This window comes from Microcebus murinus, chromosome 19 (assembly GCF_040939455.1).
Source record: "Microcebus murinus isolate Inina chromosome 19, M.murinus_Inina_mat1.0, whole genome shotgun sequence".
In the NCBI taxonomy this organism is placed as follows: domain Eukaryota; kingdom Metazoa; phylum Chordata; class Mammalia; order Primates; family Cheirogaleidae; genus Microcebus; species Microcebus murinus.
This window is the reverse complement of record NC_134122.1, coordinates 23,785,369-23,808,113: the sequence shown is the minus strand read 5'-3', so window position 1 is coordinate 23,808,113 and position 22,745 is coordinate 23,785,369. Positions and strand designations below refer to the sequence as shown.

The 22,745-nt window shown below is 35.2% G+C and overlaps 1 protein-coding gene across 1 annotated transcript in view; it reads right to left on the bottom strand.

The window, feature by feature from the left end:
* SDK1 (sidekick cell adhesion molecule 1) overlaps window positions 1–22,745 on the bottom strand; it is a 905,178-nt gene that overhangs the window by 550,692 nt on the left and 331,741 nt on the right. The window contains exons 3-4 of the mRNA XM_020281544.2: window positions 15,770–15,876; window positions 13,478–13,625 (exon numbers count right to left, since the gene is read on the bottom strand). Coding sequence (XP_020137133.2) covers window positions 13,478–13,625; window positions 15,770–15,876 — 255 coding nt within the window. The remainder of the gene's footprint in view (window positions 1–13,477; window positions 13,626–15,769; window positions 15,877–22,745) is intronic.

Genomic DNA, 22,745 nt, shown 5'->3' with positions numbered 1-22,745 from the left:
ATGACTTGTATTGGGGGAGGGTAGCATTGACACTGATAATACAAAAGAAAAGCTAATAAAAGTCACTTACATGTGGCTGTGCAATAAACTATTAGATGCACAGGTAGCAATGATTCCCTAATTACCCAGACAACATTAAGACTCACTTGGAATTCCCAAGGACAATATAACTGGGATGGAAGGAAGGGGAAAGGGAAGGATGCAGGGTGCTTATCTCCTTATATTCTATATGGCAAAGTGTCACTAACCAAGAGCTGAAAATTAATTATGCAAAAACTTCCTAAAACATAAAGTCCCAAATGAGATGAGGAACAGCTGACTATGAATACTGATGCATGTTCATGTATATAATTAGAAAGCAGAATGAGCAGAGGTTGGAGTGATAATACCACTACAATATGCTTGCTCTACAGGTTAAAAAGTGTTTTCACACCTATAATTTTATTCACCAAATATATGCACTCAATAATAATTCCAAGAGGTTGGTAAGGTAGCTACTATTATTTCCATTTGAGATATACCACTATCTCAACTTGGCTAAGAATAGTTGACTGACTTGCCCAAGGTCACACAGGTCCTAAGTAGCAAGTCTGAGACTGAAACCCTATTTTCTGAGCCTCAGTCTAGTGTACTTTGTCTCACACCTTCTCCCCAAAATAAGCCATGTGCTATTATTTATTCATTCATTCAAGAAATACTCATCCATTCATCCAATAAACATTCACTACTTAGTATGGCCAAGCACTCTGGTAAGTTGCTGGGCCTTCAAAGACAAAGGAAACCTTTTCCTTGTTTCTAGAGATTATAGTTAGTAGCAAATAACCAACTATATGCAAGAGGATAGACAGATATATAAGACAGCCATAAAGAAACACATTATTTAATAGTACATATTATTATATGCATTTAAAAATGCCTCTTGCTCATGATCGTTGCCATTTCAAAATATAATGTGGATACAGATTTAAGAGCTAAAAAGGAAAAAGGTATGATTCAACTAACTCATTCTAGGCTTGGCAACTTCAGAATTTATTGTTCATTAAAACTGTATTTTAATTATCCTAGTTTTAATTAAAGTATTATGTAGAGTAGGTGAAATGCAATTATGTGCAACTGACTTAAGATGTATAATAGGCTAATATTTGTAAAGAAATGCATTATTGTCACAAGATCTGCTCATGTAAAATGAAGTGGTATTTTATTTCAAATGAAAAATTGGTACATAGAATATTAAACTCTTGTCATTAAAGTTAAATACTACATTGCCAACTCAAATGGAACCAAGTAATTCTAAGATCCCCATTCCCCGCTCCTTGGTTTGCATAAAGTGGTTCTCTATCTGTGATGTACCCTTTGTCCCAAAGCAGCAGGTACCGTGTCAGCTACCTGCAGATGCCCAACAAGCACTACCTAAGAGAGAATATTTTAATGACCTTCATTAGGTCCAATTGTACCACGTGATAATACAGACTTCAAATTTACTGCTAGCTACAGCCCATAACCTGATCTAATGTTGTTTATAAGGTAACCCTTCATCATACTGCCTGACAATCTGAAAGAAAATAACTAATTCTCACAAAAATCTGAGTCCACTTCTCACTATGCAGTGGGGTTCTGGTATAAAGCACAGTGACAGGGAGCCTTACTCAGCAGTCTACATCCCATTCATTAAAGCAATATGACACTTCAATCTTCTTCTTACCCACTTTGATGGACACTAATACGCCCCAGGATAATATTGGCTCAGACAACGGACTCCCACCATGTCCCATCTTCCTGAATGTGGTGAAAACAACAACAAAAAGAACTTTCTGGGCTTTAGAAACCAGTGCTTGGAGAAGCATGTAGAGGCACTGAGACAAGCTGGGACAGAGGTTCTCACAGGACAGCTACATGCACAACCACACAGAGGACCACATTCATAAAGAACATTTTTAAGGTAGCATCCAGGCTTATCTTTTTGAGGGGTGGCATATAGCATATACGGTCTCTCACTTTACTTTCTTGCTTATTCTTTTCTGTTGAATCTTAGAACTCCAGGGTGAAGAGATCATTCTCCCTATTCATAAATGAAGCTGAGGCACACCAGGATGTCCTGAGATTCCAAGCTGCAAGGTGTTGTAGTCAAATGCCCAAAGAAGTAGCTCCAGGAAGCCTTTATGTTATCTAGTCTACCAAGAGTAACCCCCATCACAGCCATGAGCAGGCACTATCAACTCCTCTCCTCTTCCTCCTTCCAGATCCCAGCTCCTCTGAAGCCTATGTGATCAGGCTGTAGTACCCTTTATCCTCAGTACTGTCACACCTGACGTTATGGTTATTCCCTCTCTCCTCCCCCCAACTGAAGACTATAGCTCCTGGCTCTCTACGTTCCTCTGCCCCTTCTCCTGTCATTATCCCAGGTGTCTTCAAATTCATGTAAACATTCACTCTAACACTGAGGCCTCAGCAACTTACCCATCTTACCTTTTCCTTTATGCCATCTCAGCACCCTATGCTCCTGGGTCACTCCCTAAACTATGTCAACTCCAATTAAAGTTCCACCTGAAGTCTAGATTTCAAATATCCCATGTGTCAGCCTGGGTTTTCAGAAAAACAGAACTTCTCCAACAGCTTACCCATTGGCCTTCTCTCTACAGGGGAGTGAGATCCTAGGAAAAGTGAGAGGACAGAGGAAAGAGGGCATAACCCACAGGATGAATTCAGAGTGGCAATGTGAAGGTGTGTGTCACAGAACAATCCAGCTGGGGTGGCATCAGTAATTTACCTGCTGATCTACCTGCATACACCCATTCTCTGATTCTCTAAGGGCCAAAGTTAACCCCACAAAAATTTAACTTTGTCACTTTTCTTGATTCTATCATTTGATTCCTCCAAATGAGAGGAGAATTCCAGTATTTGGGATTGAATGGAACAGCTGAAGTGAGGATTAGAGGATCTGAGGTACCTAATATACTCACTCCTGTGTCCATTGCAATTATTCTTCCAATCAATATAGACTCTTGAAGTCTTCTGACTACATCATATTTGAATGTCCTTCACTTCCTCAGTTATACAACTTAGAGACAACTGAGACCCATTACCCCGTTGCAAACACCCTCAACACCCTTGTTTCTTACTTCCATGTGAGAGGCCTCAATTGAACCCAACTAGCTGCCTTCTTTACAACTGCATCACAACTTCCAAACTCTACTGAAAAAAATCCATTACCAATAACTGCAACTGTGCACTTGCACTCAGATGTTTCCGTATGATGTCCTAGCATCTTGCCCTAATTTCCTTTTGACTATCTGAATAATTATTTAACATTGTTACTTCTCTTCTAACACTTCCTCTCATTCTAAGCTTATAAGCTCATCTGAATATTCACAGAGAGAATAAAAATCCACAAGAAGTCACTGAATTGTCCATAAGTACATTTACTGAACAGGATAAATCTATACTTATATTCTGGCTTCTGTCTTATTAGAGTGGAAGCTGTCCTTGAAGAGCCATTGCAGAAAGTTAGCACAACTTCAGGGCCCTCATTATCATGCTATTCTATAAATGCCCATGTCACCTGTGCCAGGACTTGGCTCTTCTTCGTACGCTTACATGCTCTTGAATCTTTACATTCTCCTCCTCTACTGAATAACTTGCATAAGCCTATAAATATTTTCTGGTATTGTCTATCTTAAGACAAAAACCACACAATTCCTTTGACTTCGTGTGTGCACTATAGACATATCACCACTTCTCTGCAACCACTCACAATAAAAATCTCTAAAGAGTTATCTTAACTTGCTATCTCTACTTCCTCATCTTTTATTTAAATATTTGAAAATTCCAAATACTAAACATTTCCTAACTAGAGAAAATAATAAAATGAAGACCAACATTTCTATTTCCTTCTAGATTTAGTGTCTTCTTTAAACCCATTCTTAGATCTTTCGGCAATGTTCTTGGAAATACAAATTCTTAGTCTTGTCTGAAAATATTTCCCTTTCTCCCTCACTTTTGAATGTTACTTTAGCTGATAAGGAATTCTATGATGACAGTTATACCCACTGGCATCCTGAAGATATTATTCTGTCATCATTTCTCTTATTGTTGTCAGCTATCATATGACTGCTGTTCCTTTGAAGCAACCTGATTTACATGTATGGTTGCCTTTAAGATTTTTTCTTTGTCTTTGTTTTTCTACACTTACACTATAATATGTATAAGATTTGGGTTTGTTTTAATTTGTCCTACTTGGAGCTCATTCTGTTGCTTAACTCTGAAGATTCATCATTTTAGAAAATATGGTAGTAATAATCTTTAATATTATCTATACCCCATTCTCTCCATTCTTTGTGGAACTCTTCTTAGATGTCTACTGATTATTCTATGCTCTATCTCTCTTAGCCTTTCTTCCATATTTTTCACCTTTTTATCTCTACTTTATTCTGAGTAATTTTCTCAACTCTCCCAGAACAGTAAGACTCACTTTAGCTGCAGATTGTCTGTTCTTTCATCCATTCACTGACTTTTTAAATAAATGAATACAGTTTTCACCTTAAGAAGTTGGATTTTTTTCCTTATTTGGCTCTTTTTAAAACTAGCACATTAAGGCCAGGCATGGTAGCTCATGCCTGTAATCCCAGCACTTTCAGAGGCAGAGGCAGGAGGATCACTTGAGGCCAGGAGTTTGAGACCAGCCTGGGCAACATAGTGAGACCCTGTCTTTACAAAAAATAAAACAAATTAACTGGGCATGGTGGTACATGCTGTAGTTTCAGTTGCTTGAGCCCCAGAGTTCAGTGTTATAGTGAGCTATGACTGGGCCACTGTACTACAGCCTGGGTGACAGAGCAAGACCCTGGTCTCAAAAGAAACCAAAAAACAAACAAAAAACTAGTACATTAAAAGATTTTCAACATCATTAGCTACTACAGAAATGAAAATTAAAAGCACCATGAGATATCATCATACACCGATTCAAATGGCTAACATAAAAAACAGTGACAACAGCAAACACCAGCAAGGAGGCAGAGAAACTAGATTATTCATACATTGCTGGTGGGAATATAAAATGGTACAGCCACTCTGGAAAGCAGTTTGGCATTTTCTTAAAAAACAAAACTAAACATGCAACTACCATACAGCTCTGTCATTCTGGTTCTGGGCATTTATCACAGAGAAATAATGTCGTATGTTCACACAAAAATAACTGTACAAGAACATTTATAGCAGCTTTATTCATAATGGCCAAAACCTGGATACAATCCAGATGTCTTTCAACAGTGAATAGTTATACAAACTAGTATGTTCACACCAAGAAACACTACACAACAATAACAAGAAACCAACTATCCATACAAGCAATAACCTAGATGAATCAGAGAACTACGCTGAGTGAAAAAAGTCAACACCAAAAGGTTACATACTGCATGATTCCATCTACATGACATTCCTAAAGTGACAAAATATAGAAATGAACAACAGATCAGTTATTACCAGGATTTAGGAGGGGGTATGAGGAAAGTAGTTGTGGCCATAAAAGGGCAACATGAGGAATCCTTGCAATGACAGAAATAATCTGTATCTTGACTGTATCAATGTGAATGGCCTGGGTTGTGATACTGTACTACAGTGTTGCAAGCTCTTACCATTTGCAGAAACTGGTTAAAGGTTACATGGGATCTCCCTGTACTATTTTTGACTGCATGTGAATCTATAATTATCTCAAAATACTATGTTTAACAAATTAACTGCCATGTGAGTTGTATTTAACTCAAGCTAGAGGTGAGCTCAGGGCCTCATGAGGGATATGTAACTCACACCTATCTTCACCTTGGGAGCTACGAGAACTAATTTTCAAGTTGTATATAACTCATGCACAGAAAACAATAAAAAATAACAAATTTTTCATTAAGTTAGAAAGGATTATTTTGTTTTCTATTTTCATAATAAAACACCATGGCCCTAAGGAGAAATTTTTTTCTAGCATGGCAGTTGATGTGTTAATTAAAAATGGGAAAAAAGAACAAATATTGTATGACATACATAAGGTACTCAGAGTAGTCAAATTCACAGAGACAGAAAGAATGGTAGATGCCAGAGGTTGGGGACAGGAGGGAATAAGGAGCGAGTTCAGTGGGTATCAAGTTTTAGTTTTACAAAATGATAAGAGCTCTAGAAATAGATGGTGGTGATGGGTGCATGACAATGTGAATGTACTTAACGCCTAAACTGTATAATTAAAATGGTTCAAATAATAAACTTTATGTTATACACATTTTACTACATTTAAAAAAAAAAAGGAAGAAAAAAAACCCTTCCAAAGACTTCCCACTGTACAGAATAAAACCCAGATTCCTTCCCAGACTCTGGGACCTACAGGGCCTCAGGCACCTTCTCTGTCTACTGTGCCAGCCTCTTTCTCACAATGTTCTAACCACACCATTGTCTCTTCAGTTTAACAAACATATCAAGTTCTTTCCTGTTTCGCTCTCTCTGTCTAAACATTCATCCTCTGGATCTGTGCATGGCTGGCTCCCTCTCATCTCTCAGCTACCGACCTAAGAGAGCAACACGGCACAGAGGGAACAGTGTGGACTCAGGAGTAAATGGCTCTGCTGCTGACCAGCTGCTAGCCTTTCTCTGCCTTAGTTCTTCTCATCAGGAAAGTGATGATAACAACAGTACCAACTCACTGGGTTGCTGTGAGGATTAAATGAATCATTATATATAAAGCCCTTAAAACAGTGCCTGGCATTCAAAAATCATTAATTACTGTCATTATTAAATATCACATTGAGAATAACATAGAAATTTTGTTGAGTAAGTGAAGCAAGGCACAAAAGACTTCATATTCAATGATTCCATTTATATGAAATTCTAGAATTGGTAACACTACCCTGTGGCAGTGGAACTACAGATTAGTGGGAGGGTGGAGCTGCAGGAAGGGGAACTGACTGCATGAGGAGGCACAGGGAACTTTCTTGATTGGGCTGGTGATTACTTCTGTGGTTACATCTGTTAAAATTCATCGACCAATGTGCTTAAAAATCTGTACATTTTGTTGTATATAAATTATAGCTCAATAAAGTGGTTTTTATTTTTTAAACTTTTAGTTATTATTTCTTTTTATTTATTAATTACATCTTAGTCACCTAAGAAACAATTGGTTTACTTAGTATTATACTAGTCCTATTTATTTTCTTTTCTTCGGTATATTATTCTATATGATTATTTCTTTGAAGGGTTGGTTATCTGATAAAACCTCAGATATGTACTGCCAGATCAATTTTTTTAATAAACACAATTTAATATGTTATTTTTTAAACTTCTACATTTAGAATAATTACAGACTCACAAGAAATTGCCAAAAAATTATAGTAGAGAAGTACTGTGTATCCATCACCCAGCTTCCTCCAAAGATAACATCTTTCATAACTATAGTACATTGCCAAAATAAGGAAATCGACATTGGTACAACTAACTAGACCACAGACTTTACTCAGATTTCCCCAGTTATTACCTGCATTTTTTAAATATGTGTATATGTATGACATTCAATCACCTTTATAGATTTGTATAGCTACTATCATTGGTTTCACATGCATTAAAAATTGCTCTCTTAGCATGGAAGGAGTTCTTTTGTGGTATAGGAATAAGAGGGGTTCTTTAAAATGTCACCTCCACAGACAGGCTGTTCTTAACCACCACATTCAACCTCCTCTAACTCAGGACTCCCCTGATCCTACCCTATTCACTATCTTCATAGCATCCATCCTTGCCGGAAAGCATCCTATTTACCTGTTTCCACATCAGAACATCACTTCATTGATGGCAGTATTTTCAATGCCTTCTTCAATGCCTCCCTTCTGTTCCTAGCACCCTGCAACAATGTCTAGCACTAAATAAGTGTTCAGAAAATATCCATGGAACATATGAAGGAAGAAAGAGGGAAGGAGTAGCATAATTGGCCATAAGTACACCCTTCCATTAATATAACATCACTGAATATTAACACCTGAAAGGATCTTAGAAGTATTTAGTAAACCTTCCTCATCTTTGGCATGAGAAAATTGAAGCAAAGGGAGAATAAGTAATTTTCCCAAGGTCATAGTTATGGTGGAAACACGTCTAGAATCCTATCTCCTCATCTGTTTTATTTATACCAAATATGGCTGTTTGTACATACTCCATAAACATTCACAAAGTGCCTATAAAATATAAAAATTTTAAAACCACATTATTTTGAAAGCTCAGTTAACTATAAAAATATTATTATAACCAGATCATTCAAGCATTACGTTGTGACTTCTAATGCAAGTGCTAATTTAAACAGATCTTTCTTGAAGCAAGTAAAATGAGATGGTAATGAGTTAATGGATGTTCAGGTATTTAAGCATGGACAATTAGGAGTCAGACTGTTTCTAAGTTACCTGGGATGCTATCTACTACTGCCCCTACTTCACAATCCAGATCGTTCCTGGCAAGTCGTCTATTGCAAAGCTGACTGGAAGTTTGAAACATTTAATCTATAAACTTCAAATTCCAGAAAAACACATGCAAAAACACTTATGCTTACACATTCCTGTCAGGTAGGCTACAGGATGCAATTTGAGCACAAGATCCTGCAATTAAGCAAAAAAATGGCATTGTACAGAACAAGTTTTTGCGTTCTAATCTGATAACTACCAACATAAATTACCTCCTGGAGGTAAGAGAAATATTGCATGGCATCCACATTCACAATTCATATTTTGAGAAAAAGAAACAAAGAAAATATATCTAAATCAAAATAACACAGAACTATTTTATTATCAAATTAGACTATATTTATCAGACAAAGCTATACTCATCTTTGATATGCAAAGATAGAAAACTGTTTGGATTCAGTAAATCAGAGAAATAAACATGCATTTTTTTCAACTTCTCACATAAATAAAACCTATAATTACCTATTCAAAATTCTGAATATAACTTATTCTCAGTTCTTTTAAAATACTGTTTGTACTTCCAGGATATTTTTCTGCTTCATCAACATTTTTTCTTAAGATTTGCTATTTTTTTCCCTTCTGCTGAGAAAGTTTACAGATATTACATAATTTTCCTTCACATTCATTCATTCAACCACTCCAATACTGCATATCTGCTATGCATGCCACTGGGCCAGATAGTGTTATAAAAATAAAGAAGTTTTATTTGGTGACTACCCCAGGTGGGTAGGGGGAAAAGAAAACTATTTGAGCAGACAGTACCTACAAATGCTAACAATTAACTCAAGATAAATAACAAGATGCTTTAAAAGTTTTTTCTTATCTCAGAGTTTTGACTGAAGCTATAAATCTCAAAACAATGTTGTTTTTAACACATTGACTACCACACTAGAAAAAGAAATTTTCCCCCTTGGGGCAAGAATGTTTTATTACAAAAATAGAATAAAAACTTCAAAAACAAAATGATCCTTTCTAATTTAATGAAAATTTTATTTTTTATTGTTTTCTGTGCTTAAGTTATATGCACCTTGAAAAATAGTTCTCATGGCTCCCAAGGTGAAGAGACATGTGAGTTACATATGCTTCACAAAGTCCCCAGGCTCAACAATAGCATGAGTTAAATACAACTTACATGGCAGTTAACGTGTTAAGATCCCAAGCATTGTAAAGAGTACTTAAGGTGGTCAAAATGAATCCAGTGAACTACCTCTAAAAGTAGGAATGCTTTACCCTTTCTACTCAGAGAGGAGCAGATGAAGCTTGGTAGAATCAGAATGGAATGTGTAAGTCACAGATACTGGGACACAACTCTTACTGGTTAAAGCATGAAAGCTAGATGCTGAGAGGAGGAACTGCCAGCATTTGGGCATGTGCTAGTCATAGGGTATAGACATTAAAGCTTAACTGCACTAGTCATCAGACTGCCTTTTTCCTTTTGTCCCATCTTCCTACCTGTACTGTATTCATTCCTTACTGCTTCTGCAACCTCTGCCATGTAATCTAACATGTCCATGTAATCTAACATGTTCACAAATTCCGGGAATTAGGACATGGATGTCTTTGAGAGGCTATTACACTGTTGATTTGCTCCATGTTCCTTAGGCATCAAGAGTGGCCCTGTATACCACCAAGTCCTCTCCTATTGGTTCAGTTCCATAATTCTCTACATACTGCAATAAATTTTCTTTTTGTAAAAGATAGCCAAAGTCAACCTTTGTTACTTGCAGCCAAGAGCATCTTAACTGATACAGTGGAACTCCTGGAACTGGCCTACTGACTTATTTATTTTGTAGGTTTATAAAGAGTTTTAAATACCATTAATATACCAACAACTCCCAAGTTTAACCTAGCCAGGGGTGGGGAACCTATGGCCTCAGGATCACATGTGGTCCTCCAGATCTCCAAGTGCAGCCCCTAGACCGAATCCAAACTTCACAGAACAAATCCTTTTATTAAAAGGATTCATTCTGCAAAATTTGGATTCAGTCAAAAGGCCACACTAAAGGATCCAGACAGCCTAGACCTCTTTGCTGACCTTAAGTCTGATACATATAACTATCTAATCATTGGTTCCATTGGGCTATCTAATAAGCATCTCAAACTTAACATGTCAAAAACAAATGGCAGACACCACTAACAACCCCAACCCATATACACAAAACTCACTTATCCCCAAATCACTTCCCCAATATCATTACAAGAAATGGTAACTCCATTTTATCAGTTGCTCAGGCCAAAAATAAGACTTATCCATGGCTCTCTCATATCCCATATCCAATCCAACAGAAAATCCTACTGATTCTACTTCCAAAATACATCCATATCTGACACTTTTCACCACCTATATGTGAACCCAAGTTAACCTAAATTATTTAAAATTAAAAGCTGGCCTTCTAAAACAGGAGAAAAAAATAATCTGAAGCAATGTGCAGAAAAAAATAATCAAAATCATGAAAAATATTCCGCAAATAAAGTGAAAAAAAGAATTAGCCTGATGCAAGAAAGAGGGTGAGGTTTAGAGTCCAGAAGACCTGAGTTCGGATCATAGTCCTGCCATTTATGAGCTGTGGGCCCTTGGGTAAGTTGTTTAACATCTATAATCTTTGCTCTAGATAGCTATAAGTGGAGCTATTATACCTGCCTCAGAAGGCAATTGTGAGGATTAAAGAAGATATGTTTAAAATAGGTACTCAATAAATAATAGCCACTGTTAAGAGTATTAATAAGCTATTCAACTAATTTTTCAAGTTAGGAAACATTAGACTGTTTCTCTTGAAAATGAAAAAAAAAATCATTTAATTCTAAGCCTAAAGCTCATATTTTAAAGGTTGTGAGAACATGTTTAAAAAAATGGGGGGAAAGGAGATGAGGTTTTTCCACCACCTTTCTTGCTGTATTAGGGAACTGACCTCACATAAGGAGGTTAAAAACATATACAGAATGTTGACCTGTGTGATAATTCACAGAAAGCACTTTGAGTCAAATGTTCCAGTTTTTAAATGGCACCTCTGGTGGTGCAGAAGAGATCTAATGCCAGCTGACCTGTGCCTAGTGACTATCTGGGTAGGAAGAATGCAGAAATGTCCTTCTACCTTCAGTCAAAAGTTGTACTTCCTTGGAAGTGGAGAGCAATACTATCTTTGAATGATGAATAAAATTGTCAAGAAAACTATACACATACTGATTTATGTTATCTTGCACAGCAGGTACTTAATAAATGTGGGGTGATGATGAGGTGGAAAATATGAAACTAAAGGGCCTTGCAAAATGTAAATATCCATAATCAGCCTCATCTCATCTCCTCAAAAAATGGTATACTACATTATTTTACTGAGATTAGAGATTTATCAATAGCTTCACGCTTGTAAGCGGACCATTTGTTAGATATTACACTAAGTTAAAACCCTACCAGCATCTTTACTTTATTAGCTTACCAGGGATTAAGCAATCTTTAGCATGCATTTGCAAGTTAAAAAAAAAAAGTAAGAAATTAAGAATAACTTCATTCTGTATCCTTTCATATTTCTTGAATAAGTATTGTTTCATAAATATAGCTAGACCACAGGTTAACAAATGAATTAATGCATATTTATATGCTGCAAAGTTAAAATAATCCCTCCACCATGAATTTTGCTGCCATTGGCATTAATTAAAAGCTCCAGTGTTTAATAGGAAACCTGATTCAATCTACTTCCCCATCCCTGGTACCAATTCTGTCCCAGCATAAAAGTTGATCCTTCATCTATGTTTCACCCAAATTCAATAGATATCTTTATGACTTAAATCAATATAAAGGTAGATACCTAAGTAATTTTTAATCAAATAAACAAAAAGGATAGCAGTTATCCCATTTTCTAAGGAACTGGTATTTTTACTGGAATCTTAAAATATGGCTTTTACATATATTCCAGTTTTTTCCTTGTTTCCAATAACTCAAATAGAAACAATTGTGAAATAAACTCAATACTTTACCTTCAAGCAGGGTTCAGATACCACGGTAGAAGACTGGAGACATGAGGCTTAGAGAAGGGTTTCCATAGATGCTCAAGCAACAGAGATAACGAGTGTATGTCCCACAGCTACTTTCATAAATACACTTCATATCTATTCAGCAAACTATTTTACACACATTCTTTTGGGGGAACAAAAAAAACGAGAGCTTTTTCCCCTCATGAATTTTTATGAGTGCAACCATTTGATGGCATAAATATCTGGCTTTTAGCCTAAGTTTGTAGTATTTCATTGTTCTTTTGGAAATGTTCATCTTTGAAACCTTTATATTTGTAATACTGTCTTTAAATTAGATTGCAAATGTCCAGTTATGAAATGAAACCAAATGTTCTTTTTAATTGCTTCAAGTTCCAAATGAAGAAAACCTGTCTGACATTAAATAAATACACCTTGAATGTGAGATAGGCAAGAACACCTTGAAATAATGCTTAACTAATCACAAAGCAACTATTCTGCAATAGATGGGCAAACCACTAATTAGATGAAGGGAAATAAAACTGTCATGGTAGGATAAAAGGATAAAGAGAAATAAGCAGTAATTACTGTTTTATTGTCAGAGAAAGGAGTATCAAACATGGCTCAATCAAAAGAGGGGGAAAAACCCCACAGCTCTGTAAGTAAATACCAGCACTCATTAAATCAATACTTGGAGCTAAACATAACTTAGGGATATACAATGACATCTTTAAAAAGTGCATTCCAAAAAAAAAGAGTACAAATATGTAAGGGTACTTTAATTTTAGGGCATGCAACATACTGAATAATAAATTTACATGGCTATTTACTTACACTGCCCTAAAAATATCCAAGCTAGTCCTAAAAAATAGTTGTTTATTAAAGATTAGGGTAGGACTACTAGACTAGGTTATTCTTTTCAAATAATTGGTAACCACAATTGCAACATTACTATGTAATTACTATGTAACTTACTATGTAAATGGTGCCTGCAAGCATCATTAATTGTATTTGAAGCTTTAAGGTTTGGAGCAACTTACATTCTGTTGCTTGGAATAATCTTGTGCCCTTCTCTAAACCAAGTCACTTGAGGCCTGGGGCAGCTGGTAATGGGCAGTAAGTTTAGAACTGCTGCATGTCCTTGAGAAACCGTTTTCCTCTGGTCTGTATCCATGAAATTTCCCATATCTGCAGAGAAAAAATGAGTCCTTTTCAGTTCTAAAAAACTTTTTTGTGTGGAGGAGAGATCAGAGATAGAAATAAGTATATGTTACCAATACTGCTATACTTAATAACAAAACAAGTGAGACTACAGGGCAGCACTGAGAGTGCAGATCCTGCTGTGAGTGAAGCAAGAGGCAAAGCCAGGTGCCTCCAAAGGACCCAAGCAGTGTGTCAACCAGCAAAGCTACATGGTCTGCCTCACTGCAACAATACTAGGAGTGTTTGTAACTGACTGTCATATTGAAATGAGTTGTTGAAAACCATCTTAATGCCACATGAAGCAGTTCTCACAGAAACTATAATAAAAGGCTTCTTGACATCTTCAATCTACCAACTCTGTCAAGCTCGGTCTACCCCAGCACTGGCCCATGCCCTGCTTGGTCTTCTCCTGCCTTTTGTTTCTGAGGTGACTGCTTCCCTCACAGATCTTTTGGGAGCAATATTGGCCAACCACTGAAGTTCGCCAAGAGTTCTCCCACTCCCATACTGTTGACTTAATTCTAGGCAACTGAGTTTTCTTCTGGTCTTTATTCTGCTGGTTAAAAATATTTCAAAAATAGGGGTCACAGGAAGAAAACACCACCAACAAAATGTGGGTATAAATGGCTAATTTTAAAATTAGTAACATTTGAAATTTTTCAAAAAATTTCCACCTTATGGTTAGAGACAGATAAATGTGTATACAAATAGATATGGCCAAATATATTTTATTTAAATGTATATAAGTTTGAAATAGCCCATAGAAGAGCTCTATTATCAATGGCTTTTTGATTCAAAAGAAATTTTCTATGTGACATAGTATAAAATTTGAGGGAAAAGATGAAATCAGTGAAACAGATTAGAAAAATATTAATGGTTATTTTAAAATAAAATGAAATTTCTTATCAAAGATAAGGAGAAAAGAAAGACAAAAAAATCTAAGAGCTAAATGATAAAACAAGGATATAAATAAGTAAAAGCTCAAAACTAAATTTTACAAAATAGAATTTAATATAGTAAGTTTGAAGCTCTTATTCAGATATGGATTGGGAATTGATCTGCACTCTTTATTTATTAGTTATGTTTTCAATTATTTGACTGAACAAAAGTTCTGGATTTTTCTGCAGACCAATTTAGCTGAGTAACTTCATTACCACAATTGAGAAAAATGATTTAATATTTAAACACGTGCATCATCGGCACCTCAATCACTAGACTTACTGTAGAATCGTAGACTACATATTATCTTATTTTATATGATAATGCAGAAAGCTAGAAGCTTTAACTGGGATCAAAATTAACAAATGAGGAAATACCATCATCACTGAACAGCACAGCCAAATTCAAGAGCCCTTTAATGTTCTCTAAAGTCTATAATAACATATTAAAATATAATTTTAAATTTTATAAGTTTTTGCTTACTTTTAAACAAAGAAATATTTTGGTAGTAAAATCAAAATATAATGAAGCAGACTTCCACTTTAGACAAATCTTACCCTTCCTAGATTTTGGATTAGAGAAAGGACTAAAAAAAAGCTTTGCATAGACCAAGTTCATTCTCATTTCTTCTGAAGATTACACTAAAATTCAAGCTCCCTGCATTTCGATATCTCCTTTGGCTACTACTGAAAGTTTCATTCTCCAAAATGGATCTGCTCAATAAAGAATAAATCACTACAACATTAATATCATCTGTGATGTTTATTATTCATGTACTTTTCTGTAGTGCAGCAAAATGATTTCTTCTAAACAAATCATCATTAGAAAGAACTGATAATGAATTGATGAACTTTAACCTAAATGGGTTTTATTTTAAAAGCATTTTGAATCTGAGTATCTTACATACGAAAAGCAGCTGATTCATAAAACAGAAGGAAGCCTTATTCATTTGTTTTATCCTCCCCAGTGCCTGGTCAGGTCCCTAGTCTTTTCAATTGGAAAAAAGTGGCATTTGCTTCATCAGTCCCCTCTCCTGACCAGCCAACTAGCTGCATACTTGTTTCTCACTGAGTTTAGCAATTATTCTGCTCTAAATAGAGTCAAAGATAAAATCTCAACTCCTACAATGGTTAACAGTGATTTGATTGCCCCCACAGACACATGTGGTGATCTCTTTCCCGTACACCTACATGCCACTTGGACTTCCGATTTTCTTTGCAGTAGTGCTCCCATTCTGTTCCGCACCACGCAGCGGTAAAACCCAGCATCAAGCTTCTGTAGAGATGGAATAATATACCTGCCAATTACCAAAAAGAAGTGTTAATGGTTATATCTAGAATAGCACTGCCATCTTATCTAGTAGGTGCTTAACAAATATTTTATTTTTGGTAACTTAATACCTATGCAATCCTTCCCTGACCAAGATGCTAACTACACCAGCAATTTATTTCTGAGATTATTTCATCAATATCTGTCTTCCCAAGTAGGCTGTAAATATTACAAGAAGCTAGGATGTACATCTGTTTTATTCATCATTTTATCCTGGTGTCTATCATAGTGCCATGCATACAGTAGATATTACTCGCTACTGGCTGAAAATGAGAAATGTTAAATAATTAAAAGTCATTGCATTTAAACTAGCTCTTTCAATAAAAAACTATTTCTAATTCTCTCTCTGTAGAATCTCAGAATTTCTAGAAATTATTTCTGGAACCGGCAACAGTCTTAACACAATGTATTATACCGCTCTATATGAAAGTTCAATCTACACTTCCAGGAAATACAGAGGTCATTAAGGCAAAGAAAGCAATGGCATCAGGACCCACGCCTCTATCCAGTTGCCAGTGTGGACATCTCCAGACATAATTTATATGCTTCTTATTCTTACTTCTCCATGTATGGCCTGAGAATAACTTTAAATTTTTTTAGATGACAGAAAAGTCATTTCATTTGTATTTTCCATTCCTGTGACTATATCTTTCAAATTATGACTTTATAAAACTTTTAGTCTATTTTTAAAGGAAAAAAGGAATTAAGACATAGTTTCCATAAAAACCCTGCTTTAAGTTTATTGCTAACCCTAAAGGATGTTTTAAATCTGAAAGTATGGATCCATAGTATGTAAAGATATATAACCAATGACCACTTGAAGTGAGTATTACAGCTCCTGAACCCACACCTTCTAATCTACCTAAGATGGCACATGAATTGGTTTCTAGGCCATGTTCACAAACAAATCAAGAGTAAGGTTTGAGCAAACCATGTACTGATAAAAGGCTAATATCCAACATACATAAGAAATTCCTATAACTTAATAGCTAAAAAAAACAACCCCAAATAACCCAATTTTAAAAGGGGCAAAGAAGCCGAGTGTGGTGGCTCAGCCTATAATTCCATCAGTTTGAGAGGCCAAGAGGGATGGATTACTTGAGGCCAGAAGTTTAAGACCAGCCTGGGCAACAACTTGAGACCCATCTCTACAAGACAGTAAGAAAAAAATTAGCCTTGCATGGTGGCACACGCCTGTAGTCCCAGCTACTTGGGAGACTGAGCCAGGAGTTGGAGGCTGCAGTGAGCTATGATAGTGCCATTGCATACTGGGTGACAAAGCAAGACCCTCTCTCAAAAAAAAAAAAAGGACAAAGAAGGTGTTCAACATTCCTGATAATCAAGGAAATCCCAATGAAAACCACAATGGTATATCATCTCATACCTGTTAAAATGGCTATTATTCAAAAAAATGAAAAATAACAAATGTTGGCAAGGATGTAGAGAAAAGGGAACTACTGTACACCGTGAGTGGGTATGTAAATTAGTACAGCCATTATAGAAAACAGTATGGAGTTTCCTTTAAAAGATCACAAATAGAACTACTATATGATCCAGCAATCTTACTTTATCCAATGGAATTGAAATCAGGATCTCAAAGAAATTTCTGCACTCCTATGTTCATTGCAGCATTATTCACAATAGCCAAGATAGGGAAACAACTGAAGTGTCTGTCAACAAATGAATGGATAAACAAAATGCAGTATATACATATAATGGAATACTATTCACCCTTTAAAAGGAAGGAAACCCTGCCGTTTGTGACAACATAATGAACATGGAAGACATTACACTGAGTGAAATAAGGCAAACACAAAAGGAAGAAATACGACACAGAACCACATAAAACATGAATCTAAAATAGTCAAACTCATAGAAGCAGAGAGTGAAATGGTGGCTGCCAGGGGCTGCGGGAAAAGGGAAATGGGCAGGAATCAAAGGGCACAAAGATTTGATTATACAAGATAAATAAATCTTAGAGTCTTAGGGATCTATTGTACAGCATAGTGCCTATAGTTAAAAATACTGTATTATATATTTATTAAATAAAAATGTACTGAGAAGGTAGATCATATGTTATGTGTTCTTATCACACAAAAATGATAACAGATGAAGAGGACAGGTAGAATCTTTTGGAGATGATGGAGAGGTTTATGCTATATATTGTGGTGATGGTTTCATGGGTGTATACTTATCTCAAAACTCACTGAGTTGTATACATAAGTATGTACAGCTTTTTGTGTCAACCACATCTCATTTAAAAAATAAAATGTATGCAGCACATCGCAACTGAGTAAGATAGATAATATTTGAATGCCAAAAAGAAAAAAGAGTAAGACTTGAGGCATGGATACTTTTCACATATGGGAAGGTTTCTATCTTAAGAAAAAGACCTGAAACACGCTCAAATGGTAGCCTATTTTCTGAAGACGACGAAAGAAAATGCAGCGATGCTATCCTTTACAAAAAAAATGTTCTAGTTGTAATTTAAAAACATTTCCTCTTACAGAGTGTAATCAGAGAAACTTTAAAAAAAAGTCAGGTAAAAGAAAGTATATCGTATGCTTTATTTGCTCCGTTCCTAAGCATACCTTGAATCACTTATATTTAACTAATTGCTCATCTTTTTATTCAAGTATGTCCAATTAGTCAACCTGAAAAAGGAACTGATAGGCATAATTTTTAAGTGAATAAAACATTTGGACAATAGAGGTAATTCAACATTAAGCATATATTAATCCAAGTACATTCTTCCCTCTGATAATCTTCTTGAGATCCTATGGCACAATTAATACAATATTTGAAAAGTAAAAATATTGCTGAGTTTTAATGTTAAATTTTTATTCTATATTGAGGAATGGTTCACCTCAAACAAAACTAATTAATGAATACAATCAGAATAATATCAAATTGAACACAAAGAGTCAATGCCATGTATTTAAATTACAAATCAAGACTAGAAGGATGAGCAGCTGTGATTGTTATATACTGTGATTACAACAGAGGGGAGTTTCAAGATTAGGTTAAAACAGAGTCAAAAAAAGTTAAGAAAAGAAACAGCACAAGTCATTGCAGTACATATTTGAAAAACTACAAATAGTTTTATGATTGCAACTTAACCATATATATAATTATTATACATTCTTTTTGTTTTTTTGCAATATCTAAATAGATCTTAAATTTTTATAATTTGTATAGCAATCCTATATACTAAGGCACAAAAAAAAAATACTGCTTTCAAACGACAGGGAGAAACAGATATAAAATTGAATATTAAGCATATGCTGTTTTGTACCTTCTCTTTAGTCTAATGTCTCACCAGGGAAAAAATATCAAAAAAAGTTGCATAGTCCTCCACCTATTATGGGAATTCCTATACAAATTATGTTCACCTAACAGATGGGAATATTCATTGTAAGTCTATTGTTTATAAACACACATTTTAAGCAGAAGTAGTTTCCTGGCTCTTTATAAGAAAGTATGCTAAAATCTTAGCACCATATGCTGCTAAAATATAGAAAATGCCTGTTCTTATTTCAAATCAACACAGCAGGGGAATGTTTGCATTCACTGTACCAAAGCAGAATTTCACTCAACTGACAGTTTTCCAGGGCTAGTTTATTATCAGGAATGGCAAAGAAAATCAAACACAAAATCCCAACAAAACCAAGAGTTTAAACGTTCATTTCTGCTAAGCAGGAGAATACCTTAGTCATGAACAGGAACTGTGAATGGGCCACTGGAACTACCTCAGAATTTCTCTAGGAAGCATCATCAGGTCCATTTTAGCCCATGAACAAGTGTTTGGAGCAGATATTTGACATTTTTTGTCTGCCTAGGATCTGAACCACTTCCCTATACTTGGAGAATATGCTACTCTGTGAATCTTGGTGGAGAAAAGTTTATCTCAAATTAAATGCCAAAAAGATCACATATGGATATTCCCAAACCCTTGCCCCTGTGTCTCACAGGTATGAGACATAGCATGGTCAATTAGACATACACACTCTGGATTTCTCAATCTGGGGCTGGGTGATGCCCAGGAACAGGGTCAAAGGGGAACGTACCTGACAGCAGCACTGGTGGGGACACAGAGGAACACTGTGTGCCCCAGTGAATAATAATTATATAAACATGGTTACGTTGCCCCAGAAGCAGTATGAACATGGAGTGCCAATTGAGGCAGTGGCTCCAGCACTGGTGTCCACCGGTAAACCACTAAAAATCATTAGGTGACAGAATCCCCAAAGACTGGGACAAATTAACCTGGTATAAGGAGTTTTCCTGAATATGAAACACTGATATTTTAGAAAATGTCTAAAAAAAATACTATCTAGTTTTAGAATCATGACTGTTGTTCTTTCTAACAGTTAGATACTATCACTAAATTTATATATGACAATAATAAAATCACATCTTCAGTATACAGGAGAAAATCTGTACTTTTCCCTCCATGGTCAGGGAACATAATTCAACTCATAAGAAAGAATTTTTATATTCACTAAAATTAGATGTTAGGTTTCCTTCCTTTGATGGGGTGGGGTGTTAACACCCATTTAATGCCACTTTGGATAAGACTATTCTCCACAAATGTAATTTTATACTGGTATAAAAGTACCTATTTTGCATGAAAATAAACAAGCAAGTTCTACAATATGCTTTTATATCTTGGCCCAAAGCCCATTCTTATCCTTCAAGTGAAAAAAGGGTTAAAGAAAAAATAACTATAAGCCATTTATATCCTTCTTGAACCACCCAATTCTCTTTTTTAGAATGAAATGATAAATATGTTTTCAATTTTATCTTTATAAATTTCCTATATGAAATTTTTAAAAAACAATTCAAAGTAGGGCGAGTCTCTAGCTAGCTTTTACCTCAAGCAAAATAATGAAATGAAAAATCCAGACTGAAATTTGTTAAGAGATATACGTGCAATTTTGAAAGTGTGTACAGATCACTAATAGGTCTAGGCATTAAGCAAGCTGATGGTTGTTTTTAGTTCTCTCAAAAAAGTTGAAATAATCAGTATGAAGTTAAAGAAAATAGCATGGTAAAGATGGAAGCTATTGGATAAGTATACTATATGTACAAAAGTTATTTAATCTGTATTTATTTCAAAATTATATTATATTGAGAAGGGCAATAAACAAGTCCCTGTGGGGATGGGCTAAGAGTCTACAGAATTTGCTACAGTTGTTTCAGGAACATAAATCTGGGGAATATAAGCCACCCAGGGACCAATTAGAATCTAAGTTTCCAAAATCTGTTTACCGACATCATACCATGAATAACTACATTTAAACTTTATCTTCGTTAATAGTTATAAAAGCCAATCCAAAGATTTAAGAGTGAACATTGAAATGTGCCTAAGATTCTTCTCCTGGGATTCTGGTTTATGTAATTTTCCCTAACATAAACCATATTTGTGTTTTCATTCCTTCTTCACTTATTCCTACTCTTCCTTATCAAATCAGGAGCAAAAAAATGTGAAATCCATAGTTAATGAAGCATGGACACATGACTGGAACCAGTCTGTTAAATCTATTGTTAGGATTAAATGCTCTCTCAAGTCAGTGAGAATGGAAATACAGAAACTCTTGGATAAAACACATTGAATTTTTTAGGATTATAAATACTGTATTGCATACTTCTTTACTTAATTCTACATAATGCCTGATTCTCTATGGATATAAAAAATCAGAGACTATTATATGAAGTATTAAAATATGAGGTAAATGTTATTTTCTACATAATCAATAATATCCATACTAAGACATAATGGAAAAAGGACCCAATCTACTCTATTACATAATACAACATAAGCACAAGTGAATTACAAACATAAATTTAAAAAGCTCCCACTTGTCTCATCTGGACTCATTTGTCAACAAAGAATTTGGTTTTTCTCGCTAAAAGTTCTTCACTTAGATTCCACGACGATCCCTGGAGAAAAGAGTCAAAAGTGATTAATTATCTAAATCTAAATCATTTCCAATTAAGAACTATAAAGAGCTTAGTGCTAATTGTGCTTCGGAGATTCTCCAGAAACAACCACATCTGCTATGACCACAAAGAGTTGAAAAATGCAGTCAAACTAAAGCCAGAAACAATATAAATAATATACAACTCTGTAGGAGCAATAAACATGACGCCACACCACATTAGTATTAGAGATCTTAATCAAAAAAGAGAGCAGAGGTGCATACCATACAAGCCTGGGAAGTCAATGTTAGTTACTTCAACTTGTAATGAAATGACAATAGTTCACCCACTTTTAACTAGCATATAATTTTCAGAATTTTGTTGGAAATATAATTGATTTTTGTATATTGATTTTATATCCTATAACACTGCTAAACTCATTTATTAGCAGCTTTTTTACAGATACCACATTTTCCACATAGATGATGTCACTTGAAAATAAACACAGTTTTATTTCTTCTTCTCATCCACAATCTAGATGCAGTTTTTTGGGTTTCATGTTTGTCTTACTGCACTGGCTAGTAACTCCAGTGCAAGGGATCTGCAAATCTGAAAAAATTTCAGCATTATTTTTCAAATATTTTTCCTTTTCCTGCCTTCTTTGGGATTCCAATTATACATATATCAGGCCACTGAAGTTTTCCCACAACACATTAATGCTCTTTTCATTGTATTTGATTCTTTTTCCTATCTGCCTTTCATTTTGGATAGTTTTATTGCTTTAAGTTTATTAATATTTTCTACTGCAATGTCTAATCTCCGGATATTCCATCCGGTGTTTTTCATCCCAGAATTTATAATTTTTATCTTTGCAACTTTGATTTCTGCCTCTTTAATATTTCTGTCTCTACTTAA